Source organism: Ursus maritimus, unplaced genomic scaffold (assembly GCF_017311325.1).
Source record: "Ursus maritimus isolate PB19 unplaced genomic scaffold, ASM1731132v1 scaffold_17, whole genome shotgun sequence".
NCBI lineage: Eukaryota > Metazoa > Chordata > Mammalia > Carnivora > Ursidae > Ursus > Ursus maritimus.
In genome coordinates, this window is record NW_024424119.1 from 60,048,191 (window position 1) to 60,068,181 (window position 19,991).

A 19,991-nucleotide genomic window follows, 5' to 3' on the forward strand; every position below is an offset into this window, starting at 1 on the left:
TCTCCCTGTATTTTTCTGTCTCTATGTCTCCCTGCATCTCTGCCCCAGAGAGTGAGATCCCAGGGAGGGCTGCGGTAGGCTGGCTGGGGCCGGGCGGCATCACCCCAATCACAGAACACGGGAGCGGGGGTGGAATGCAGGGATGTGACTCGGTGTGCACAAAGGGAAATTCACTTGGGTTTCAAGCTGGTGGCCCTTGGGTTAGCCCCAGCACCCGCCGAGGTCACCGAGGGCCAGCGTGCTGTGTGTGGCCGTGTACAGGGCTGGTGAGGTCATGCACCCCAAACACCTCATCTTTGCAAACATCTGCTGGCAGGGGCCGGGTGTCTCTGAGCTGCATTAATCTGTCAATTTGGAGTCTGTTTATTACAGTACAAGTTTCTAAGAAAAATATTTAAAAAATTATATTAAAAATAAGTTAAAACTGTCAGCACAGATGTTTTCCTTTATCAGACATATTTTTCTTACTTTGCAGCCCTCACCGTGGTGATCTGACAGCCTTGGGTCAGGCACGGGCAGCCCCCCCCTGGCGGGTGGGACACTCAGGAGTGTGGTGTGGGCAGCAGGGGCTGGGAGGGGACATCGCGGGGCCCCTGACTCAGCCGTCCCCCTGCTGTCCCTCACCAGGTGGTATCGCCTGCCATCCCCGACGACCAACACGAGGGCACCCAGCCTCAGCAGCCCCAGGTGGGTGGGTAGCCTTCCAGCCAGCCCAGACTTCTCTCCGTCATTTTGGAGCCCTGAGCATTTCGGACCTTTTTACTGTGAAGGGAAGAAAATGTTCTGAACCCTCCTGGGGGGCTCCCAACATTCCTCTGATCTGAAATTGGGAGTGGCAGGCCTGTCCTGTGTAAGTCTTGCCTGGGGTGAGCAATGCTGGGCCTCCCTGCCCTGACACTCACCCACGGGGACCTGTCTGCTGAGAGAGGGTGTCGTTCTGTGCCTGTAGGTTCAGGGTGCAGATGGCGAGGTCAGACCTGGAGCCGCCCCACGGTAGGAAGGGATGGGTCTCACGTCTGCATGCTTGCTTCTCCTGTTGGGGCAGAGGCCCTGGTGTGAGGCCTGCATCACGGCCCCTGAGGCCAGAGCCCTGATACCAGGGAAGGGGTGTCTAGCCTCTCTTAGCCTTCCCCACGCCCCCTCTGTCCAGACGCCCAGGGCTTACTCTGTCCTGAGCCTGTCCTGCTCCATGAGGACGAGCCCCGTGCCCCCTTCTCATAGAACCATTGCTCAAGCCTCAGTGGGTACCAGAGGGGAGTTGAGACTTCAGGTCGCCGTGCTCCAAGCAGCACCGAGGCTCAGAGCCAAGGTGCCCAAGGCGGGTGCTGGCTGGGCTGTGGGCTAACATCATTACTACTCTGGCATTGCCAGACTGGACCCTCACAGGCCGTCCTAACTCGGAAGAGGGGGTAGTGCTCAAGCTTGCATGGGGTGTAGGGACATAGTGCAATCCCCCACCCGAGGCCGTGCCACACCTGGGGCTCCTCTCAGGCTGTGTCGGTGGGAAACAAGCCCAAGTCAGGGAAGTCCTGAGAACGAGGGCTCCCCCCATCCCCCAGGGCTGGAGACACAGTCTCCCACAGAACTGCCACCTCCTGTGGTCCCAGGATGCCCTCTGAGGCAGAGACAGAGGTTGGCTCTGGACAGGTGGCGCAGGTCATCTGTGATGAGCAGGTGAGTGGGCCTGGGCCCCGGTTGGGGGGACAGGGGCCACAGTGCTGGGAGGACATCCCCTACCAGGCTGAGCATGGGGGCTGGCAGCCACAGCCAGGCACTGTGAGGGTCTCAGGGCCCGGCAGGTGGCCTCATCAGCTTCCTCTGTCAGGGCAGCCACAGTGGCTGGCTCTGGGGTTGGGGTGCTTGCCGATGCCTGCTGGTGTGTAGACAGGAGTCCGGTGGTCCTCACCCCGCCCCTGGCCTGCAGCCTGGGCTTCTGTGCATTCAGCCACGGCCCTTGTCACCTCGCCTTCCTTCCTGGACACAGGCTTCTCCCAGGCAGGTGCAGGCGGGAGGGGTGTGGCCGGCCACTGCCCAGGGCCAGCGCCAGGAGAGGGGTCACCCATGCACAGAGAAGGTGGTTGGACTGAGTGCTTTAACCAGCTGGAAAATCTGATATGGTCCAAACATTTCATTTACAGTCCAGCTTCCAGACCCCCCTTGAAGTCAGAATCTCAGGATGGTCTGGACCCCGGGGCCCCTTTGCGAGGTTCCACTGCCCCTGTAGCACGTCCAACATGGGGTGGAGTCCGGCGGGCCCCTGGCCTGGGTCCTCGGCCTCCAGGGTCACTGGGCCCCCCAGCTGGAGCTCCCTTCTCACAGTGCTTGGTGGTGGTGGCCGGGGGGATGACGGGCTCGTCCCCACTGCTGTAAGGCAGCCTGTAGGGACCTGGCTCATGCCCTGACTACCCCCCACACTGGTTGTATTTATGGCTTCCTGCTGGTGAGCTGGCTCACCAGCCATAACCCTCACCGCTGGGTCTGCTGCGACAAGCCCCAGGCCAGGGAAGGCTGCCCCATCCTCAGGGCCCCCCATCCCTGGCCCCTACTCCCAGCCTGTGGCTTTTCCTGCAGAGGCCCTGTGTGGAGCAAGTTGGCAAACAGGTCCCTCCAGGTAAGGACGTCCTGAGCTGCAGGTGGTGGGCAGAGGCCCTCGGTGGTGGGAGTCCTGGGCAGGCGTCTGAGGGTGCTGGGAGCAGCCTCTTTGTCCCCGAGGGAGGCAGCTGGCTACCTTGGGCCTCCCGGTGGGCGTGTGGTGCCGGCAGCTCCTCTACCCCAAAATGTCCCAGCTTGGGGGGGGTGGCCGCCTGAGTCCCTGCTCTGTCACTCTCCACAGGGCCGCGGGTGGCAGGGGGGCTGGACTCCAACCCTTCGGAGGACCCCTCGGGTGCTGGGGTAAGAGGCACTGGCCTTCACGTCACCCCCACTCTTCAGGGATCTGGGACCCTGAGGCCAGGCCCCATCCCTTCAAATGGCCCTGGGGACCCCAGCTGATGGAGCCGTACAGGCCTGGAGCTGCACCCTCTCCCCCCTTCTTTGCTCAAAGGCCACCCCCGCTGGGCCCTGGGCATTCAGATTTGGGGCTTCATAGACTGATCACTGCCTTTCTGCCCTGCCCCAGGGAGTGGCCATGGTGGGCCCTGCGTCCTTGGTGACCGTCATGGTGCAGTGTGCCTTCACTCTGGCCCTGAAGGTCCCGAGAGGAGCTGACCTGTCCACCCTGCGGACCCTGCTGAGCCAAGCCCTCCCTCACCAGGCCCAGCATGGGCAGCTCAGGTGAGCAGGTGGGAGGTGGGGCAGGACTGCAGAGGTCGGAGGTCAGCACCCTGCCAGAAGCAGCTCCTGCACCCTTGATGCCACTCTGAGGAGTCTCTTTGCAGTTACCGAGACCCTAGCAACAAGGGGCGCTGGGTCCCCCTCCCCAGGGAGGAGACACTGCAGAGGGCCTGGCGGGACGCAGCGGCTGGCCCCGGGGCCCTGCAGCTCCAGTGCCGGGTGAGTCTCAGCAGGGCATGGGTGTGGGTCTCCGTGTGGGGCACGGGGGACCCTGGGGCCCTTCTGTCTCCCCGCCCACCCTGTAGCGCCCCCTTCCCACCATAGGGAGCAGGTGGCCGACCTGCCCTCTACCAGGTGGTGGCCCAGCACAACTACTCTGCCCGGGGGCCCGAGGACCTGGCCTTGCAGCGGGGGGACGTCGTGGACGTCCTGTGTGAAGGTCAGTGGGCCACTGGGCACAAGGGGTTCTGTAAGCAGACACTGTCTGATATGCTCTGAGGAACCCTGACTCCCTTTGCATGCAGTGGACCAGGCATGGCTGGAGGGTCACTGTGACGGCCACATCGGCATTTTCCCCAAGTGCTTTGTGGTCCCCACTGGACAGTACGTGTGAGGAGCCTGACACCCCCACCCGGAGCCCCACCCAGCCCAAAGCCAGTGAAGAAATCAGCCCGAGATGTCCTGTGGCAAGGACGGTTTTAATAAAGCGGTCTTCCTGCCACTAAGGTGCGGTCTGTCTTCTGGGCTTATCCACTTGGAGGGCCTGACGAAGTCTTCGAGGGTGGGGGTGGGGCTGCCACTCCAGGAGAAGCCATGGAGCCTGGATACTGTCCCTCAGGCCAGGTAATATCAGGGGTCCAGCTGGGCCTCTCCTCCAGCCCCCTCCTGAGGCTCTGCCGGCTCCTAGAGAGCGCCGGGGCCCCACTGCCAGCCTCTCCCAGGGAGCCAGAGCCCTTTTGCTTCAGCGGTCACTCCCACTTCCAGGCTTGACCGGGCCCCACGTCCCACAACATCGTAGGTCACACAGCCCTGGAGCGCTGCAGGGCCCTTGTGTCCCGGCGTGTCTGCAGAAAGTCACCTGCTGCCCTGGGAAGCATGGTGGAAAAGGCGACCCAGGGGGGCCAGGATGGGGAGGCCATAATACAGCCTGCATGGCCAGAGCAACCCCGAGGGCTGAGCGGGGCCTTCTGACCACCGGGCCAGAGCCCACAGGACAGGGAGACCCGACAGCGCTCAGGAGCTCGGGAAGGCTCTGGCCAGCGCAGCCATCCAGCCTGGGGCAGCTCCCCCGGGCTACGCCAACATCAGGTGGCAGCCCAGCTCAGCCCTGGGGCCAGAGGAGGTGGACTGCAGCAGCCCCAAGAGTAGCCACGAGAGTCAGTGCTGCAAAGACGACTCCAGCCGCCCAGACGCCATAGCTCTCTGCCCGCCCCTGGGTGGGCACCTCAGCCGGGATCATGCTGGTCAGGTTCAGCATGTAGCCCAGCGTCCAGCCGATATCGGTGCCTCCAGCCTGTGGGACGTGCAGGCTGGTCAGGGCTGTGGGCAGCTGCCCCAGAGCGCTTGGCCCCCCCCTGCCCTGGGCCAGATGGCCAGGCCCTGGGAGGTGGTCACCTGCTTGTGGAACTCGATGCCAGACCAAGTCTCCTCGCTGAACCCGTAGCCCTCAAGCAGCAGTGTGAGTATATACAGGCCCGAGGCACAGTAGTCGCGCAGCCAGCGGTCCTGCCCTGGCGAGCTCGCCTCCACCTGGGGGCCCGGGAGGTGAGGAGCCAGGCGACGCCCCCTCTCCCAGCCCACCAGAGGCTGGTCCCAGCCGAGGATGTGACCCTGGGTCTCCTGCCTGGAGTAGGGTGGCCAAGGGGCTGTCTTCCCTTCCTTTGGCAACCCCCAAGGCCTGATGGCCACACTGCCCAGGACGCGGTCCCACCAGGTCCCTGCTTGCTGAGGTCTGTGCCTGGGACAGCTGCAGCCCAGAGAGCTGGGGAGGCCCTGGTGGGGACAGCCGGCCCCAGGATCCACCCACCTGCTTCCAGGGCCTCTGGCAGAACTCCCACACGGTGGCGTTGACGGTGGCCAGTGGCTGCTTGGAGGTGAGGTTCAGGAAGTGGAAGGTGTAGTAGAAGTTGGAGAAGGCCTGTGCCGGGGAAGGAGGGTGGGTGTGCCTGCGCTGGGGCCGTGCCCAGGTGGGCCCAGGCCAGAGGGGCCCCAGCACAGACGAGGCAGAGTCCCCACCAGCCCCACACCCGGGGACCCCACCTGTCCAGGGCTCATCCTGGGCCCGCCCAGCATCAGACCCTTGCGGCTCGGGAAGGAGGTTGGGACCCTGGGGAGGACAGTGTAGACTGCTCACATAGAACCGGCCCTGCACGGGGGGCTGGTAGACCCCGTCAAAGGCACAGTGTCCTCGGCCCTGGCAGCTGGAGAAGTTGAAGAGGCCCCGGATGGCAGAGACACAGGCCCCAGGGTTCCCTGTCCCTTCCACAGTGAGGTTCTGGTCCAGGTCTGGAGGAGGCGTGGCGTGGACACAGGGTGACTCATACAGGGCGGCCGGGGACAGCGTGGCCCAGTAGCCGCTGTGGTAGCATGGGTGGCGGACCAGGGGGGTGGGGCTGCTCTGCAAGAGGACAGGGAGACGGTCTTGAGCCAGCCCAAGGCCCTGGGCCGACCCGTCCCATTGCACCCCTTCCTCCTCTGTGGGCAAGCCAACCTGCACCAGCCGAGTCAGGAGCCTGGTCAGCATCTGGTCACGCCCGAAACAGAGGTAGCTGTGAGTGTAGACGCTGTACTCAGAGCCGTAGAGGCGGAAGGTGGCCTGGGTGCTCTTGTCCAGTATGGGGCCTTCTGGCACAAAGGTGATCTGGGTGGAGGCTCCACCCATGTCCAGGGCACCCACCGGGGTCTCCTCCAGAGGCTGGACCCATTCTCCGGAGAAGGAGTACTGAGGACACACAGAGCGCACTGAATCCTGGAACCAGCCACATGGACCTGCAGCCCCCCGTCATCCAACCCCCACCTGGGGGCTGCCCATGGCACCTTGACCAGCAGGCCCAGGACGTAGTTGATGGTAACCCAACCCGAGGCACCTTCATCCTGCCCAGCCAGGAGCTCAGCACCCCAAAAGTCCAGGGGAGACTGGCCCAGGACCCGGCTGACTGCCGCGAAGATGTCTCCTGCCTGAGAGCTGTTCTTCTGGCTGGGCAGAGAGGACACGCTGCCCAAGCTGGTGGGAGACCCACAGCCACCCCACCCTGCCCACCTGCCCAAGGTGTGGTCACCGCGGTTCTCCCGGCTGCTCCTCGAAGACGTGCCCCAAGCCCCAAGCCAGCCCACCTCACCTGAGCAGCCTCATGCCAGCCGTGGCCCCCAGGAACATGGGCGTTTCCTGATGCCGTGCCTTTGGGACCAGCGTCAGCGCCTCCTCCAGGCAGCCCTGCAGGCTCTCGCCAGCCTGTGCAGGATTGGAGGCATAGGACGAGATTCCAGGCCCTGAAACACAGCACCCCAGGACAAGGCTCCAGGCCTGAAGGCTGGGTGGGCTGGAAGGGCCTGCGGTGGCTTAGATAGTGTCCCCCCAGGAGATATGTCCACGTCCTCACCACTGAGATCTTTGAGTGGGATCTTATTTGGAAAAAAGGTCTTTGCAGATGTAATTAAGTTAAGGATCTTAAGATGAGATCACCCTGGATTCCCTGGGTGGGCCCTAAATTCAATGGCCCATGTCCTTTAAGAGAGAGGAGAGGAGGGGTTGAGACATACAGGGAAGAAGGCTATGTGACTTTGGAGGGAGAGGTTGGGATGATGGGACCACAAGCCCAGGAATGCCTGGAGCCTCCAGCAGATGGAAGAGGCAGGAAGGACTTGGCAGGTGCCATGCCCCTATTCTCTGCAGGCAAATGTAGGCTCTGGTCCGGTACTGCACGGGTCAGCTGTGCCACCTTGCCTAATTCATTCAACTTTTCTGAGCCACTTTTCCTTTAGGTTGATTTGCTGATTTGCTAAAGCGTGTGAATGTTGCTCCCACCTCCCTCCAGCCTGCACCACCTCCCAAACCTCCACCCGGCTGGGAATCCCACCCAGCAGTCACACCCGCCCGCGGCTGACGTAGCTGCCTACTGACCTTTCACCTGGCAGGCCAGGGCCTGGCTGACCACACCTGTGTTATTCTCCTTGTCTGCTGGCCACTGATACACAAAGAGGGACGTGTGGGAGGACCCGGCGTCAAACACGATCCCGAACTAAGAGTGACAGCGGGGTCAGGAGAGCGTGGGGCCAGCACACCATCAGCCCAGCCCAGCCTCCCCCTGCTTGGGGCCTACCTTGGTGTCTGTGGGCAGGAGGACACTGGTGGTCTCCGCCAGGATGAGAATGAGCGTGGTGAGGCCTGAGGCCGCTGCGGCCCCGAGCAGGGCCGTTAGGACCCCCTTCTTCCAGGTCAGCCCCATGAAGGGAGGGCAGGGCAGGGCCGGGCCGGCACCTGCAGGGGGGGCAGCAGTGGGTACCCAGACTCCCTTTGCTACAGACGGTGCCGCCCTGGAGAGTCACCCCGTCCTCCCCAGGACTCGGACAGCACACCCCGGCTGGGGCTGTAGGCAGGGCTGAAGACCATACCATAGCAGCCAGGGTGCCCTGGGCATCAGAGGGGCCCAGGGGCCAGGTCCCAGGAGGGCTCGTCTGGCAATAAGGGCTAGCCCGAGACGCACAGTGCTGACGGTGACGGGGTCCGGAAGAGCCCCGTTCTCATGCCGCCTCGGGGACCAGCTACGCCCCACCATGTTATCCAGGCAGCCCTGCTCCCCCCACCCTCCCACCCTGCAGGTCAGCTCCAGATTGAAGTCGGGGGACCCAGGACCCTTCCTCTGCTGCCCACCCCAGGCCTCTCCCGGGGCAGTGTTTTCTGTCTGGGAGCCCTGAGGTCAGGCCTGACAGGTGGAGACAGGCTACCAGGCGGCCTCACATGTACTCTCATGAGTGAGTTCAGTGGGTCCCGAGAAGCACATTTTCTTGACAAAAGGACCTTGAGGTCAGGGAGTTCTTAACAAAGACATTGGTTTCTAGTTGAAAACCCAGCCTCTGGTTTCTCTAATCTGATTTTGAAACTTTTCAGTTGGCTCCAGGCAGCCTCTGGGCAGCTGGCCGAGGCCGAGCCAGGAATGCGATTTGCACAGGGTCCAGGCCCCCAGCTCCCGGCCTCGGCCCCTGCAAGGCCTGCTCCAGGCCCCACACGAGCCAGGCCTTGCTCACAGCACCGTCAGGAGTCTCGGCCCAAAGGAGGCTGCTCTCTGCGATTCCCGTGTTTTCTATCACACCGTGAACCTCACAGAAAAGCGAACCAATGCAGGCAGTTTGCACCTGCGCCAGAGGCAGCAGTGATGATGGTTACACCGCGGCTCCTGGGTACTGGGCGTGGGACGGGCTGTGTGGGTTAGGGTCCCATTCTAAGGCGGGAAGACAAAGACTGAGGGGGCTGGTGACCTGTTTGAGCCAGTCCAGGCCCAGAGGGGACCCAGTCTGTGCCCCCAACCAGCACCCAGGTCACAGGCAAGGCCCAGGGACACGGGAACCCCACCTCATAACCCCACCTCCAAGGAATATAACATTCTGAAAACGCCCAGCCTGGGCCTCCAGTGGGTGGACAAAGAGCATGGGCAGACTCTCCCACAGTCAGAACACCCCCTTCAGGATTGGTCAGCACCCCCAGACCAGCACAGCACCCCCAGACCAGCACAGCCCCCCATGGACCAGGACGGCCCCTCTCAGACCAGCACATCCCCCCCAGAACCAGGACGGCCCCCACGGACCAGGACGGCCCCCCTGGGACCAGCACGGCCCCCCACGGACCAGGACGGCCCCCCTCAGACCAGCACAGCCCCCCACGGACCAGCACAGCTGCCCACAGACTAAGGGAGGCCCCTCACCTGAGCTGCTGGATGGCCAGCTGCAGCAAGGAGAAAGCTGGACTGCGGTCCCTCAGGCACCTGCCAGGTGCTGTCCGGCCTCTCCCTCCCCCTCGGTTAGTCACCACCCACCTCCACCTGGACCTCACCAGGCAGGTGACAGAGCCTGGGAAAGGAGTCCCCTGTGAGCTGGCACTGCCCACCCCTGTCCACAGACTGGCCAACAGAGGTTTAGTGGGGTTGAGTTCAGGCCCCTGCCTAGGGGGTCATCCCCCACTATCTAGGTTCACACTCTACCCCCCCCACCACCACCCAGGGTCATCTGTTACCTGCTGCCCAAGGTGGCCCCTGCCCCACCTGCCCCACTCGGTGACCGGTGACCGCGCAGCTGGGCCCCCACCTGTCCCTTGAGGCTGCTCAGACTTTGCCCTCTAACCCCGCCCTCCCCCAGCAGGAAGCTGGGTGCTGGGCTCAGGTTCAGGGCAGGTCGGAGTCTGGTGACCCAGGGCTTGGCTAGAGCAAAGGCCGGAGGAGGCCCGACCAGCCCGCGTCCGGGGAGGAGGGTGAGGTTCAGCTCCTTAGCGCTGCTGTGTTTGGTTGTGTCAGGCATGCGATAAAATCGCCCCGTTTCTGTGCACGTGTGTAGACTCGAACACCCCCCAGTCCGAATTACCTGGCACCCCTCCCATGCCCCCTGGGGTTGCACCCTGCCCCCACCGGCCCCAGGGCGCCAACGATGACCTCTGGTCACAGTCTCTGGGAGAAGGCCACACACGGGGGAGAGCCAGAGCCTGGGAGGCAAAGCGCAAGGCCCAGCAGCCACCACGGGCTCCCCAGTCCCTCCTCTGGGCCGAGGCAGTCCGTCTAGACGCGCCGTGGTTTGCGTGGCCTGCCCCTGTCAAGGCATCTAGGGACCTCCCGCTCGGACTGCAAAGAGCTGCTGAGACCTCCTGGGTGAGTGCGGGGCCAAGTCCTGTGTAACTGGATTCCAAACTGCCCGTTTCTGGAGCGACCTCCAGCTTCTCTGCATCCCCCCAGCATTTGAGGTCGTGGTTTTTAATTTTAGCCGGTCTGATGGTCCACAGTGCACCCATGGCTGGGGTGCTGGACACCTTTCCACGTGCTGATTTGCACACATACATGCTCCCTGATAAAGTGTCACGTTTCCCCCATTTTAAAATTGGATCGTTTGATTTCTTCCTGTTAAGTTTCGGGAGCTGTGTAGAGGGGGCTTCAGGCAGACAGGCTTGAGCGACCCCTTGGCTGAACGCCGACAAGCCCATCAGGAGACCCACCTTAAAATATCCGAAATATCTGTAGGCCTAACGGGCCACCGGGCTACCTACAGCCCGGCCCAGCCAGCAAACAAGGAGAATTCCATACGCGGCCACACCTCGCCCTCCCGCTTTCGGAAGCTCACCCAAGGCCTCGCGGCAGACAGCCTCTCTCCCGCGGTCCTGCCTGCGGCCTTGTCGTGGGTTCAGGAAACTCTTACCTCCTTTGTTCTGCTAGAGTGAATTCTTTCACCGCCCGCCCCACCGGCTTCCACCCCACCGGGGGACCCCCCGTTGGGGGCCCCCATCCGATCGGGAGAGACACCACATTCAGACGCCACAAGTTCTTCCTACGTTCCAGACCTGCCCTCCGTCACGCGTGTGTTTGCGAGGTTTCTCTCAGGGTCTGTAGCTTGCCTCTTCCTTTTGTTAATGGTGCGTTTCACCGAGCAAAATACTCGACTCCTGATGAAGTCCAGTTTATCGACGCGCTCTCCTACGGGCGGCACCTCTCACGTCATTCCCGGGAACCTCTCTCCTAACACCAGGTCCTGAAGATTGGTTTTTCCTGGAAGCTTTGCGGTTCGGTGACGCGCTCTGCAGTCCCTAGTCTTCGCCGAGAGGCGCGGCTTAGGTCCGGCTCCCTTCCCATCGCTGTAGCACCGTTGGTGAGAAGGCCGTCCTTTCGTATGAACGCTCGGGCACCTCGGCATGACGGCCGCTCGCGTGCGCCTCCCCCTGCATCTGTGCTGACTGCTGCCGCCCGTGGGAGCCTCGCCACGTGGACAGGAACACCCGCCCGCCCGGCCACTTCATTCTTTCTAAAAGTTGTCTTAGCTCTTCCGGTTGGTCTGGGTCAGCCCCTGTCTGCCTACAAAACATTCTCCTGAAATTTCTGTGATAATTTTAGGGAGAATTGACATCTTCACAGTTTCAGTCTTCTAGTCCATGAACACAATTCTCTTCTCTCCATTTATTTAGGGTTTAGGTCTTTTAAACATTCTCTCTTGCCAGAATTTTTAGTTTTCAAAACAATGATCGAGGACATGTGTGTTTTTTAATTCAACTTATTTAAGCAAAACAGGACAGTTCACCCATTTCTCCCACTCTCTATGCCCATTTTTGCAGCCACCAACCTGTTCTCCACATACACGAGTTTGGCTCTGTCGTTGCTGTTGTTGGAACCCATATCCACGTGTAAGAGACCACGAGACTGGGGCGCCTGCGTGGCTCAGCCGGTGAAGCATCTGCCTTCGGCTCAGGTCACGATCCCAGGGTCCTGGGATCGAGCCCCATGTCGGGCTCCTTGTTCGGCAGGGAATTTGCTTCTCCCTCTCCCTCTACCTCCTGGTCCCCTACTTGTGCTCTCTCGCTATCTCTTGCTCTCTGTCAAATAAATAAATAAAATCTTAAAAAAAAAAAAAAAGGCTTGTGTCATTCTCTGCCTTATCTCACGGAGCGTAATGCCCTCGGCATTCATCCACATCATTGCAAATGGCAAGATTTCATTCTTTTTTATGGCTGAGTAATATTCCATTACTCACACACACCCCACGTTCTCCATACCCGTTCATCACAGTGGACACAGTTGCTTCCATATCTTGGCTGTCGTGAGTAATGTTGCAATGAAGGCTGCATATATCTTTTCGAATTGGTATTTTTATCTTCTTCAGATAAATATATCGTAGTGCCATTGTGGGTTCTAGGGTAGTTCTATTTTTAACTTAATGAAGAATCTCCATGTGTTTTCCAGAGGGGCTGCACCAGTTTGCATTCCCACCAACAGTGCCCGAGGGTTCTCCTTTCTCCACGTCCTCTCCAACACCTGTCGTTTCGTGTGCTGCTAATGTCACCCGTTCTCACCGATGTGAGGTGAGATCTCATTGCGGTTTTGATTCGCGTCCCTGATGAGGAGTGATGTGCAGTATCTTTTCATGGGTCTGTGGGCCATCTGTGTGTCTTCTTGGGAACAGTCTCTGTTCGGGTCCTCTGCCCGTGTTGGAGTCAGCTTATCTGTCTTTTTGCCGTTGGGCTCTCATTCAGCAGGTTGCCTTTTCGTTTTCTGGATTGTTCATTTGTTCCTTTGTTGTGCAGATTTTTAGTTTAAAGTCATCCTACTTGTTTGTTTCTGCTTTCGTTGCTTTTGCTCTTGGTGTCAGATTCAAACAATTGTCACCAAGCCCAACGTCAAGGAGCTTCTTCTAGGAGGTTCATGGTTTCAGATCTTATATTCCAGTCTGTAATCCACTTCGAGTTCGCTTTTGTGTGTGGTGGAAGGTAGTGCCCAGTTTCATTCTTCTGCATGTAGCTGTCCGGTTGTCCCAACACCATTTACTGAAGAGACTGTCTTTCCCATTGCATAATCTTGCCTACTCAGCTGTAAATTAACTGACCACACATGCGTGGGTTTATTTCTGAGCTCTCTGTTCTGTTCCATTCATCTCGGTATCTGTTTTTATGCCAGTACCATAATGTTTTAATTACTCTGTGTACAACAGTCTGAAATCAAGGAGCATGACGGCTCTGGCTTCATTCCTTCTCAAGAGTGCTCTGGCTCTTCCGGATCTTCTAGGTTCCACACAAACTTCAGGATCGTTTGTTCTATTTCTGTGAAAAATACCACTGGAATTTTGATACGGATTGCACTGAATCTGTAGATTGTCTTGGGCAGTATGGACATTTTAACAATATTATTTTGTCCAAACCATGGACGTGAAATATCTTTTCACTTATTTGTGTCTTCTTCAACTTCTTTCATTAATGTCTTGTCGTTTTCAATATGCAGGTCTTTCATCTTCTTGGTTAAATTCATTCCTAGGTATTTTATTCTTTTTTTAAAAGATTTTCTTTCTTTCTTTATTTAAACTCTCATTTATTTGAGAGAGAAAGGGAGAGTGAGCACACGAGCAGGTGGGGGGGCAGTGGGGCAGAGGGAGGAGAAGCCGGCTCCCTGCTGAGCAGGAAGCCCAACAGCGGACTTGATCCCAGGACCCTGAGATCATGACCTGAGCCGAAGGCGGATGCTTCACTGACTAGCTGCCCAGGTCCCCAAGAGTTTATTTTTAAGTCATCTCTACACCCAATGTGGGGCTCAAACCTACAACCTTGAGGTCAAGAGTCACATGCTCCACTGACTGAACCAGCCAGGTGCCCTTTATTCTTTTGATGCAACTGAAATTGGGCTTGTTTTCTTAATTTCTCTTTCTGATGGTTCATTATTAATGTAAAGAAATGCAACAGATTTTTATGTATTGATTTTGTATCCTGCAAGCTCACCGAATTTGTTCTCTTTTTTGATGGAGTCTTTAAGGTTTACTATGCATATCACATCCTCTGCAAATAGTAGGTTTTTTTTTTTTAAGATTTTTTATTTATTTGACAGAGAGAGAGACAGCCAGCGAGAGAGGGAACACAAGGAGGGGCAGTGGGAGAGGAAGAAGCCGGCTCCCAGCGGAGGACCCCGATGTGGGGCTCGATCCTGGAAAGCTGGGATCACGCCCTGAGCCGAAGGCAGACGCTTAATGACCGAGCCACCCAGGCGCCCCTGCAAATAGTAGTTTACTTCTTCCTTTCCGATTTGGAAGTCTTTCATTTCTTTTTCTTGCCCAATTGCTCTTGTTAAGACTCCCAATTCTATGTCGAATGCAAGTGGCAACAGCAGACATTCTTGTCTTATTCCTGATCTTAGAGGAAAGCGTTCAGCTTTTCACCAGGGCGGCGTTGGCTGTGGGCTTGTCATGCGTGGCCTTTGTTGAGGTGTGCTCTCTCTACACCTGCTTTACTGAGTTTTTATCACAAGTGGATGTTAAACTTTGTCAAGTCCTTTCTGTGCATCTATTGAGATAAACACGACTTTTGTCCTTCATTTTATTAATGTGGTGTATCACACGGGCAGATCTGTGGGTGCTGAACCACCCTGCATCCCTGGAATAAACCCCGCTGGATCGTAGTGTATGATCCCTTTTAATGGATTGTTGAATTTGGATTGTTAAAATTTTGTTGAGAGGGGCGCCTGGGTGGCAGTCGTTAAGCGTCTGCCTCAGGCTCAGGGCGTGATCCCGGCGTTATGGGATCGAGCCCCACATCAGGCTCCTCCGCTGGGAGCCTGCTTCTTCCTCTCCCACTCCCCCTGCTTGTGTTCCCTCTCTCGCTGGCTGTCTCTCTCTCTCTGTCAAATAAATAAATAAAATCTTTAAAAAATTTTTTTTGTTGAGAATTTTTGCATCTATGTTCATCAAGGATATTGTTTTTGCTGTTTTGTTTTGAGTTTTTTTGGTGGCACCCTTACCTGGTTTTGGTATCAGGGTAATTATGGCCTCATAAAATGTTTGGAAGAGTCCCCCCCACTTCTATTTTTTGAAAGGGTTTGAGAAGGATTGGTATTGGTTCTTCTTTAGGTGTTTGGTAGAGTTTGCCAGTAAAGCCCTCTGGTCTTGGACTTCTGTGTTCTGGGATGTTTTCGATGACTGATTCAATTTCCTTGCTGGTAATCGGTCTGTTCAGATTTTCCATTAATTTTCCATTGAATCCAATGATTCAGGCTTGGTAGGGTGTATGTTTCTGGGAATTTATCCATTCCTTCTGGTTGTCCAATTTGTTGGTGGATAATTGTTCATGGCAGTCTCCTTTGTATTTCTGCAGTATCAGTTGTAACTTCTCTTTCGTTTCTCATTTTATTTGAGTTCTTTCTCTTTTTTTTCTTGGTAAATCTACCTAAGATTGTTAATTTAGTTTATCTTTCCAACAAAGCCAGCTTTTAGTTTCATCAATCTTTTCTATTATCTTTTCAGTCTCCATGTCATTTCTTTCTGTTCTGATCTTTGTTATTTCCGTCTTTCTTCTAACTTTGGGCTTCATTTATTCTTTTTCCTAGTTCCTTGAGGTGTAAAGTTAGGTTGTTTGTTTGAGACTTTTCTTGTTTTTTGAGGTAGCATCTATGCAATGAACTTCCCTGTTGGAACTGCTTTTGCCGTATCCCATGAATTTTGGTATGTTGTATTTCCATTTTCATTTGTCTCAAGGTATTTTTAAAAATTTTCCTTTGATTTCTTTGACCCATTAGTTGCTCAGTAGCATACTGTTTAATCTCTACATATTTTTGAATTTTCCAGTTTTCTTTGTGTAATGAATTTCTAGTTTAATACCATTGTGGTCAGAAAAGATTCTTGGTATGATTTCAATCCTCTTAAATTTACTAAGACTTGTTCTGTGGCCTAATCTGTGATCTGTCCTGGAGAATGTTCCACGTGCACTTGAGAAGAGTGTGTGGTCTGGGGCTGGTAGCCCGTCCTGTGTGCATCTCTTAGGTCCATCAGGTCTATGCTGTTGTTTGCGGGACGTGTTTCCTTATTGATTCTGTCCGATCTGCCCGCTGAGGAAAGCGCTATGTCGAAGTCCCCTACTATTCTGTATTGCTGCTTCTTTCTCCCTCCAGGTCTGTTAATGTTTGCTTTATATACTTAGGTGCTCCTACTGTGGGTGCTGAGTATCTATGATCATTATATCCTCTGTTTGGATCGATCCCTTTATCTAATATTATCACTTCTTTGTCTCTTATTACAATCTGTTTTGTATTTTATGGCTATGTTTTGTTAGATTTATACCTAAGAATTTCATTTTTGTGGGAGCTATTATAAATTGTATTATTTTTAAATCCTATGTTCAATTGTTCATTAATAGTAAACAGAAATACAGTTGGTTTTCGTGTGTTGACCTTGCACCCTAATGCTCACTTATTAGTTCTAGGAATGTGTGCGTGGGCTCCCTGGAATTCTGACAGGCGGTCACGTTGTCTGTAAACGGGAATAGCTTCATTTCCTCCTCTCCAATATGCATGCGTTTTATTTCCCTTCTATTGCGCTGGCTAGGACTTCCAGTTGTGTGTCGGGTGGGCGTGGGGAGGGTGAACATCTTCGCCTTGGTCCCAGCCTTGCGGAAAAGCATCCGTTCGCCACTGAGCATGGTGTTAGCTGCAGGTGTGACCTCCGTGTTAGGTGGACGCCCTTCTTCAGGTTGAGGAAGTTCCTTCCAGTTTGCTGGAGAAGCTTTCTTCACAAACGAACGTATTTCGTCAAGTGCTTTTTCCTCACCCATTAATATGTTCGTGTGATTTTTCTTCCTTAAACTCTCAATGTTGTGCGTTACGTTGGTTGTTTCTCTTGAATACTGAACCAGCCTTACAGTCTCAGGAAAGACCCGAGTCGATCGTGGTGTATTCTTTTCTTTATCTGTTACTGGATTTTATTCGTTAACACAGGCCTCCTTATTTATGGACTTTGTGTTTGCAATTTTGCCTACTAACCAAATTCTTCTGTAATCCCCAAATCAATGCTTGCATGGTCATTTACGGACGAGTGCAGGGCAGCCGACCACATGAGCGCCAGGCTGCATTTTCTCAGCTGAGTGGGAACAAGGCAGCATCTGTCTTCTTGTCCCAGCCCGTACTGGAAAGTGTCCTTTTCACGGCCTGTGTAGTGCTGTGTTTTTGCACTTTTGTGCTTTGTCTTGGTGATTTCTGTTTGGAACGGCCCTGAGGGTCGTGCTTGAGTGTGCCTGGTCCTGCTAGCGCCGGAGGCCTTCTCCCAGCTGGCCGGTCTTTCCGTGGTTCTCCAGGTGTCAACAGTTCTGCCTGGAATATTTCGAAAGCAATTCTGTGAGACTGGGGTCTTGCCTCCATCCTGTGGAGAACGCTGGGGTTTTGGCTGCAGCCTCGGTGGCTCTAGTCCCAGGTCATTCCCTTCCCTTCACATTTTCTGTTTGGCTTTGCTGTGGCTCCAGTCTGGGAGTGGCCCGGTCTGCTGCCCAGAGCATGGGTTAGCGTCGGTTCCACATGGGCCTGGGAGCAGGGCTAGGGGTCCATAAATAACTTTGCAGGTGGTTCCCGGTACTTTCTATATCCCCACCTCCCGGCCTCCTTCTGGGTCCCTCTTCCATATCCAGCCTGCGTGGCTGCCTTCCTTGAGCCTTCAGACAGACCCTGGCCCTGTTCAGCGGACAGCTGCAGGGGGTGGGACCAGTAGGGGCAACTCCCACAGTGGCTTTGACAACACCCTCCCCACCCAGTGGATCCCGGCTTCCAGAGACTACGCCATGGGAATGGCAAGTGGAAACCTCTCTCCTTAGCGTGCACAGACAGTGAAAGGAGCTGTCGGCACAACGCGTCCCTTCTGGAAGCAGGAGGCGAGTGCTAGTGCCAAGTGTGAGCTTCATTCTAAGAGTGAGGGAGCACTGGAAGGTTCTAGATGAGACAGACGTATCCCTGTGGTGCTGGGCAGAGCAGCAGCTCAAGGGGCTGTATGCGGAGGCTGGTTTGGAGGCCTGTCCCAGGGCTGGAGGAGGACACCCGTGGGGAGACGTGGAAGGTGGCTTCCTGGCCCATTCTGCCGCTTGTGGGGACAGCTTCACGTCCTCTCCCCTCCGCCCCCAGCAACACTTACTGCTGGGAGTGGGGGGCCACACCTTCCTTCACAGCCCATAATTACATATGCGAATTCATCCCCAGGTAGACGGGTCGTTTTCCTCCACTTTACGGGATGGGAGTCACACCTCGGTGCGACGAGACACTCCCCCAGCCTGCTGGGGCATCATGCCAGGGCACACATCTGGGGCCAAGGAGTGCCCACAGCAGGCGAGTGAGGCACAGAGAGGGCAGCGTGGGGAGATGGGCAGGTGGGGACCCCCTGTGCCCACGCTGTTTGGAGAGACAGCATGGCTCAGGCCTGGCCTTCTGGGTAATTATGAGCGTTACATGTCACAGTGGGTGGGCCGGACACCTCCCATCGCTGCTCACCTACCTACCCACTTTAAACAGACACCTGACCATGCTGCCCCCTTAACAATGAGCTGTTGAACCATCTGCTCCTTCTGGGGTCGCCGACCTCGTGATCTGGCCTTGCACCAATTAATGGCATGAACAAGGGCAATGGACATCGGCCCCAGAGAGAGGGAGGGTGGGAGGGGGTGCTGCTCGACAGACATGCCAGTTTATCAGGTGTGTATAGATACACACACACATACATATATATACAATTTTAAGATTTATTTATTTAATTGAGAGTGGGTGCGAGTTGGGGGAGGGGCAGAGGGAGAGAATCTCAAACTCCCCGCTGAGCGTGGAGCCCCATGCAGGGCTCTATCTGGATCATGACCTGAACCGAAATCAAGAGTCGGACGCTCAACTGACTGAGCCACCCAGCCGCCCCATATCAGTTAGACTTTAAGAGCTGTGGCCAGATTATCCTCCTGAAAGGCTGCAGCAATTCCCATGGCCCTTCCCCCACACATTCACCCGCATGGGGCACTAATGCCCTAATACTTGTGCAAACCAACTGGCAAGAAGTAATACCTCATCCTTTTTGTTGGCTTTCACTGGGTCCCTAATGGGCTAAGAAGACTCCGTGCGCTTATTAGCCCCTAGACCTCCTTTCCCGTGTTATCTCTTGAGATCTTGACTCATTTCCCCCATCGACTACTGTCCGCTTCTTAATATATAAGAACTTCTTATGTGTCAAGGACCTTCCGCTTCTATCACCACTTCCAGCTGCTGGGGCAGGTGGGTGGGTCAGTGCTGCACTGGCCCCGGCCAGCCTCGGCCCCCACGTCTGCCACCACCTTCCCTGCTTGTACTTCCCCAAAATGCTTGTCCACGTGGTACTGGGCTTGTTCCTGGGTGGTGGTCCTCCCACACTTGACATCTGTTCCTCCACAGGCTTCTCCTCGGTGGTTATGAACCTGGGGCCTCCCGCTGGCAGACCTCCCAGCCCTTGTCCAGCACAGCTGTCCCTAAGGACCATGTAGGGCGGACAGCCCTGCTGAAGCAGCCTCAGACCTGCAGCTCCAGGGCCCACTAGAAGCCAGGCGAGGGGAAGGAGCGTGTGACAGTTTCCAGGGTTGCAGACAACACAGCAAGTGTGCCTTCTAAGCGCACGGCGTGCCGGTCGGCGGGTCATCCTGGGGAGAGCTCGCTCATGGCCTGCATGTGTAAGACAGCAGCCCACAGGCAGAAACCCTGGCAGCAGCACGCACACTGCAGGTGCGCGGAGCAGGGGAGCTGCGTCGTGGCTCAGGCACCGAGAGTGCTAAAAACTCCGTGAAACGACTTCGTATGTGAGAGCATGTGGACGGGCATCTGATCTGTGTACCTACAAGCTTATCTTTCCCATCCATTCGGCACCTTTGCCGCCTGCCCCAGACACCCTGGAAGCATCTGGAGGCTGGAGGGCTGTGTGCCCCTGGAGCTGGCATGCCCACCCCCAGAAAGGGCTGCTTGCCGCCAGATTCCCAGCACCCAAGGCCTCAAGGCTCCTAGACTCTACCCATGTTGTCCGCTGGTGGCCCCCCGTCCTGCCCAGTCCGCGGTGACCTTGCATGTGCACAGCCGGACCTGTTGCTCCATCCCTGGACCACTAGAGACCAGGAGCCACCCAGGTAGCCAGGCCTAGCTATGCCCAGCAGCAGCTTTGCCATGGAGGGAGCAGCAGCACTGGGCACGTCTGGAACAGGGTGGCCAGCTGGTCCCATGGTCACTTCCTGGCATCCTGCAGGAGCC

General features: G+C 56.5%; 3 protein-coding genes across 11 annotated transcripts in view; 2 read left to right on the plus strand and 1 right to left on the minus strand.

Annotated features, from left to right (window-relative positions):
• The window catches only part of NOXA1 (NADPH oxidase activator 1), a 10,045-nt gene extending 6,051 nt beyond the window's left edge, over nucleotides 1-3,994 (plus strand). For 3 of the 6 annotated variants that reach the window (XM_040632281.1, XM_040632283.1, XM_040632286.1), the window contains 9 exons: nucleotides 628-687; nucleotides 950-993; nucleotides 1,560-1,674; nucleotides 2,572-2,611; nucleotides 2,834-2,892; nucleotides 3,119-3,273; nucleotides 3,378-3,492; nucleotides 3,598-3,712; nucleotides 3,798-3,994. In XM_040632281.1, the coding sequence (XP_040488215.1) occupies nucleotides 628-687; nucleotides 950-993; nucleotides 1,560-1,674; nucleotides 2,572-2,611; nucleotides 2,834-2,892; nucleotides 3,119-3,273; nucleotides 3,378-3,492; nucleotides 3,598-3,712; nucleotides 3,798-3,886 (792 nt within the window). In that variant the 3' untranslated portion in view covers nucleotides 3,887-3,994. The remainder of the gene's footprint in view (nucleotides 1-627; nucleotides 688-949; nucleotides 994-1,559; nucleotides 1,675-2,571; nucleotides 2,612-2,833; nucleotides 2,893-3,118; nucleotides 3,274-3,377; nucleotides 3,493-3,597; nucleotides 3,713-3,797) is intronic. The other 3 variants (XM_040632282.1, XM_040632284.1, XM_040632285.1) reach the window with 3 other exon arrangements.
• ENTPD8 (ectonucleoside triphosphate diphosphohydrolase 8) lies at nucleotides 3,965-9,021 on the minus strand. Its single transcript, XM_008704286.2, has 9 exons — nucleotides 7,593-9,021; nucleotides 7,394-7,511; nucleotides 6,612-6,762; nucleotides 6,310-6,469; nucleotides 5,984-6,214; nucleotides 5,627-5,890; nucleotides 5,300-5,410; nucleotides 4,888-5,022; nucleotides 3,965-4,786 (listed from the first exon to the last, which is right to left on the minus strand). The coding sequence occupies exons 1-9, from the start codon at nucleotides 7,716-7,718 to the stop codon at nucleotides 4,595-4,597; spliced, it is 1,488 nt and encodes a 495-aa protein (XP_008702508.1). The 5' UTR covers nucleotides 7,719-9,021; the 3' UTR covers nucleotides 3,965-4,594.
• An 84-nt stretch (nucleotides 9,022-9,105) lies between these two features.
• LOC103675257 lies at nucleotides 9,106-11,728 on the plus strand. 4 transcript variants are annotated; one of them, XR_571802.2, is made up of 3 exons: nucleotides 9,106-10,879; nucleotides 10,993-11,289; nucleotides 11,573-11,728. XR_571802.2 is itself a non-coding variant. In XM_008704287.2 (3 exons), the coding sequence occupies exons 1-3, from the start codon at nucleotides 9,858-9,860 to the stop codon at nucleotides 11,684-11,686; spliced, it is 678 nt and encodes a 225-aa protein (XP_008702509.1). In that variant the 5' UTR covers nucleotides 9,106-9,857; the 3' UTR covers nucleotides 11,687-11,728. The 4 variants fall into 4 exon arrangements, 2 of the variants coding, with proteins under 2 accessions (XP_008702509.1, XP_008702510.1); XM_008704287.2 differs by having other exon boundaries at nucleotides 9,106-10,124; XM_008704288.2 differs by having other exon boundaries at nucleotides 9,106-10,124; nucleotides 10,993-11,112.
• The last annotated feature ends 8,263 nt before the right edge of the window (nucleotides 11,729-19,991 follow it).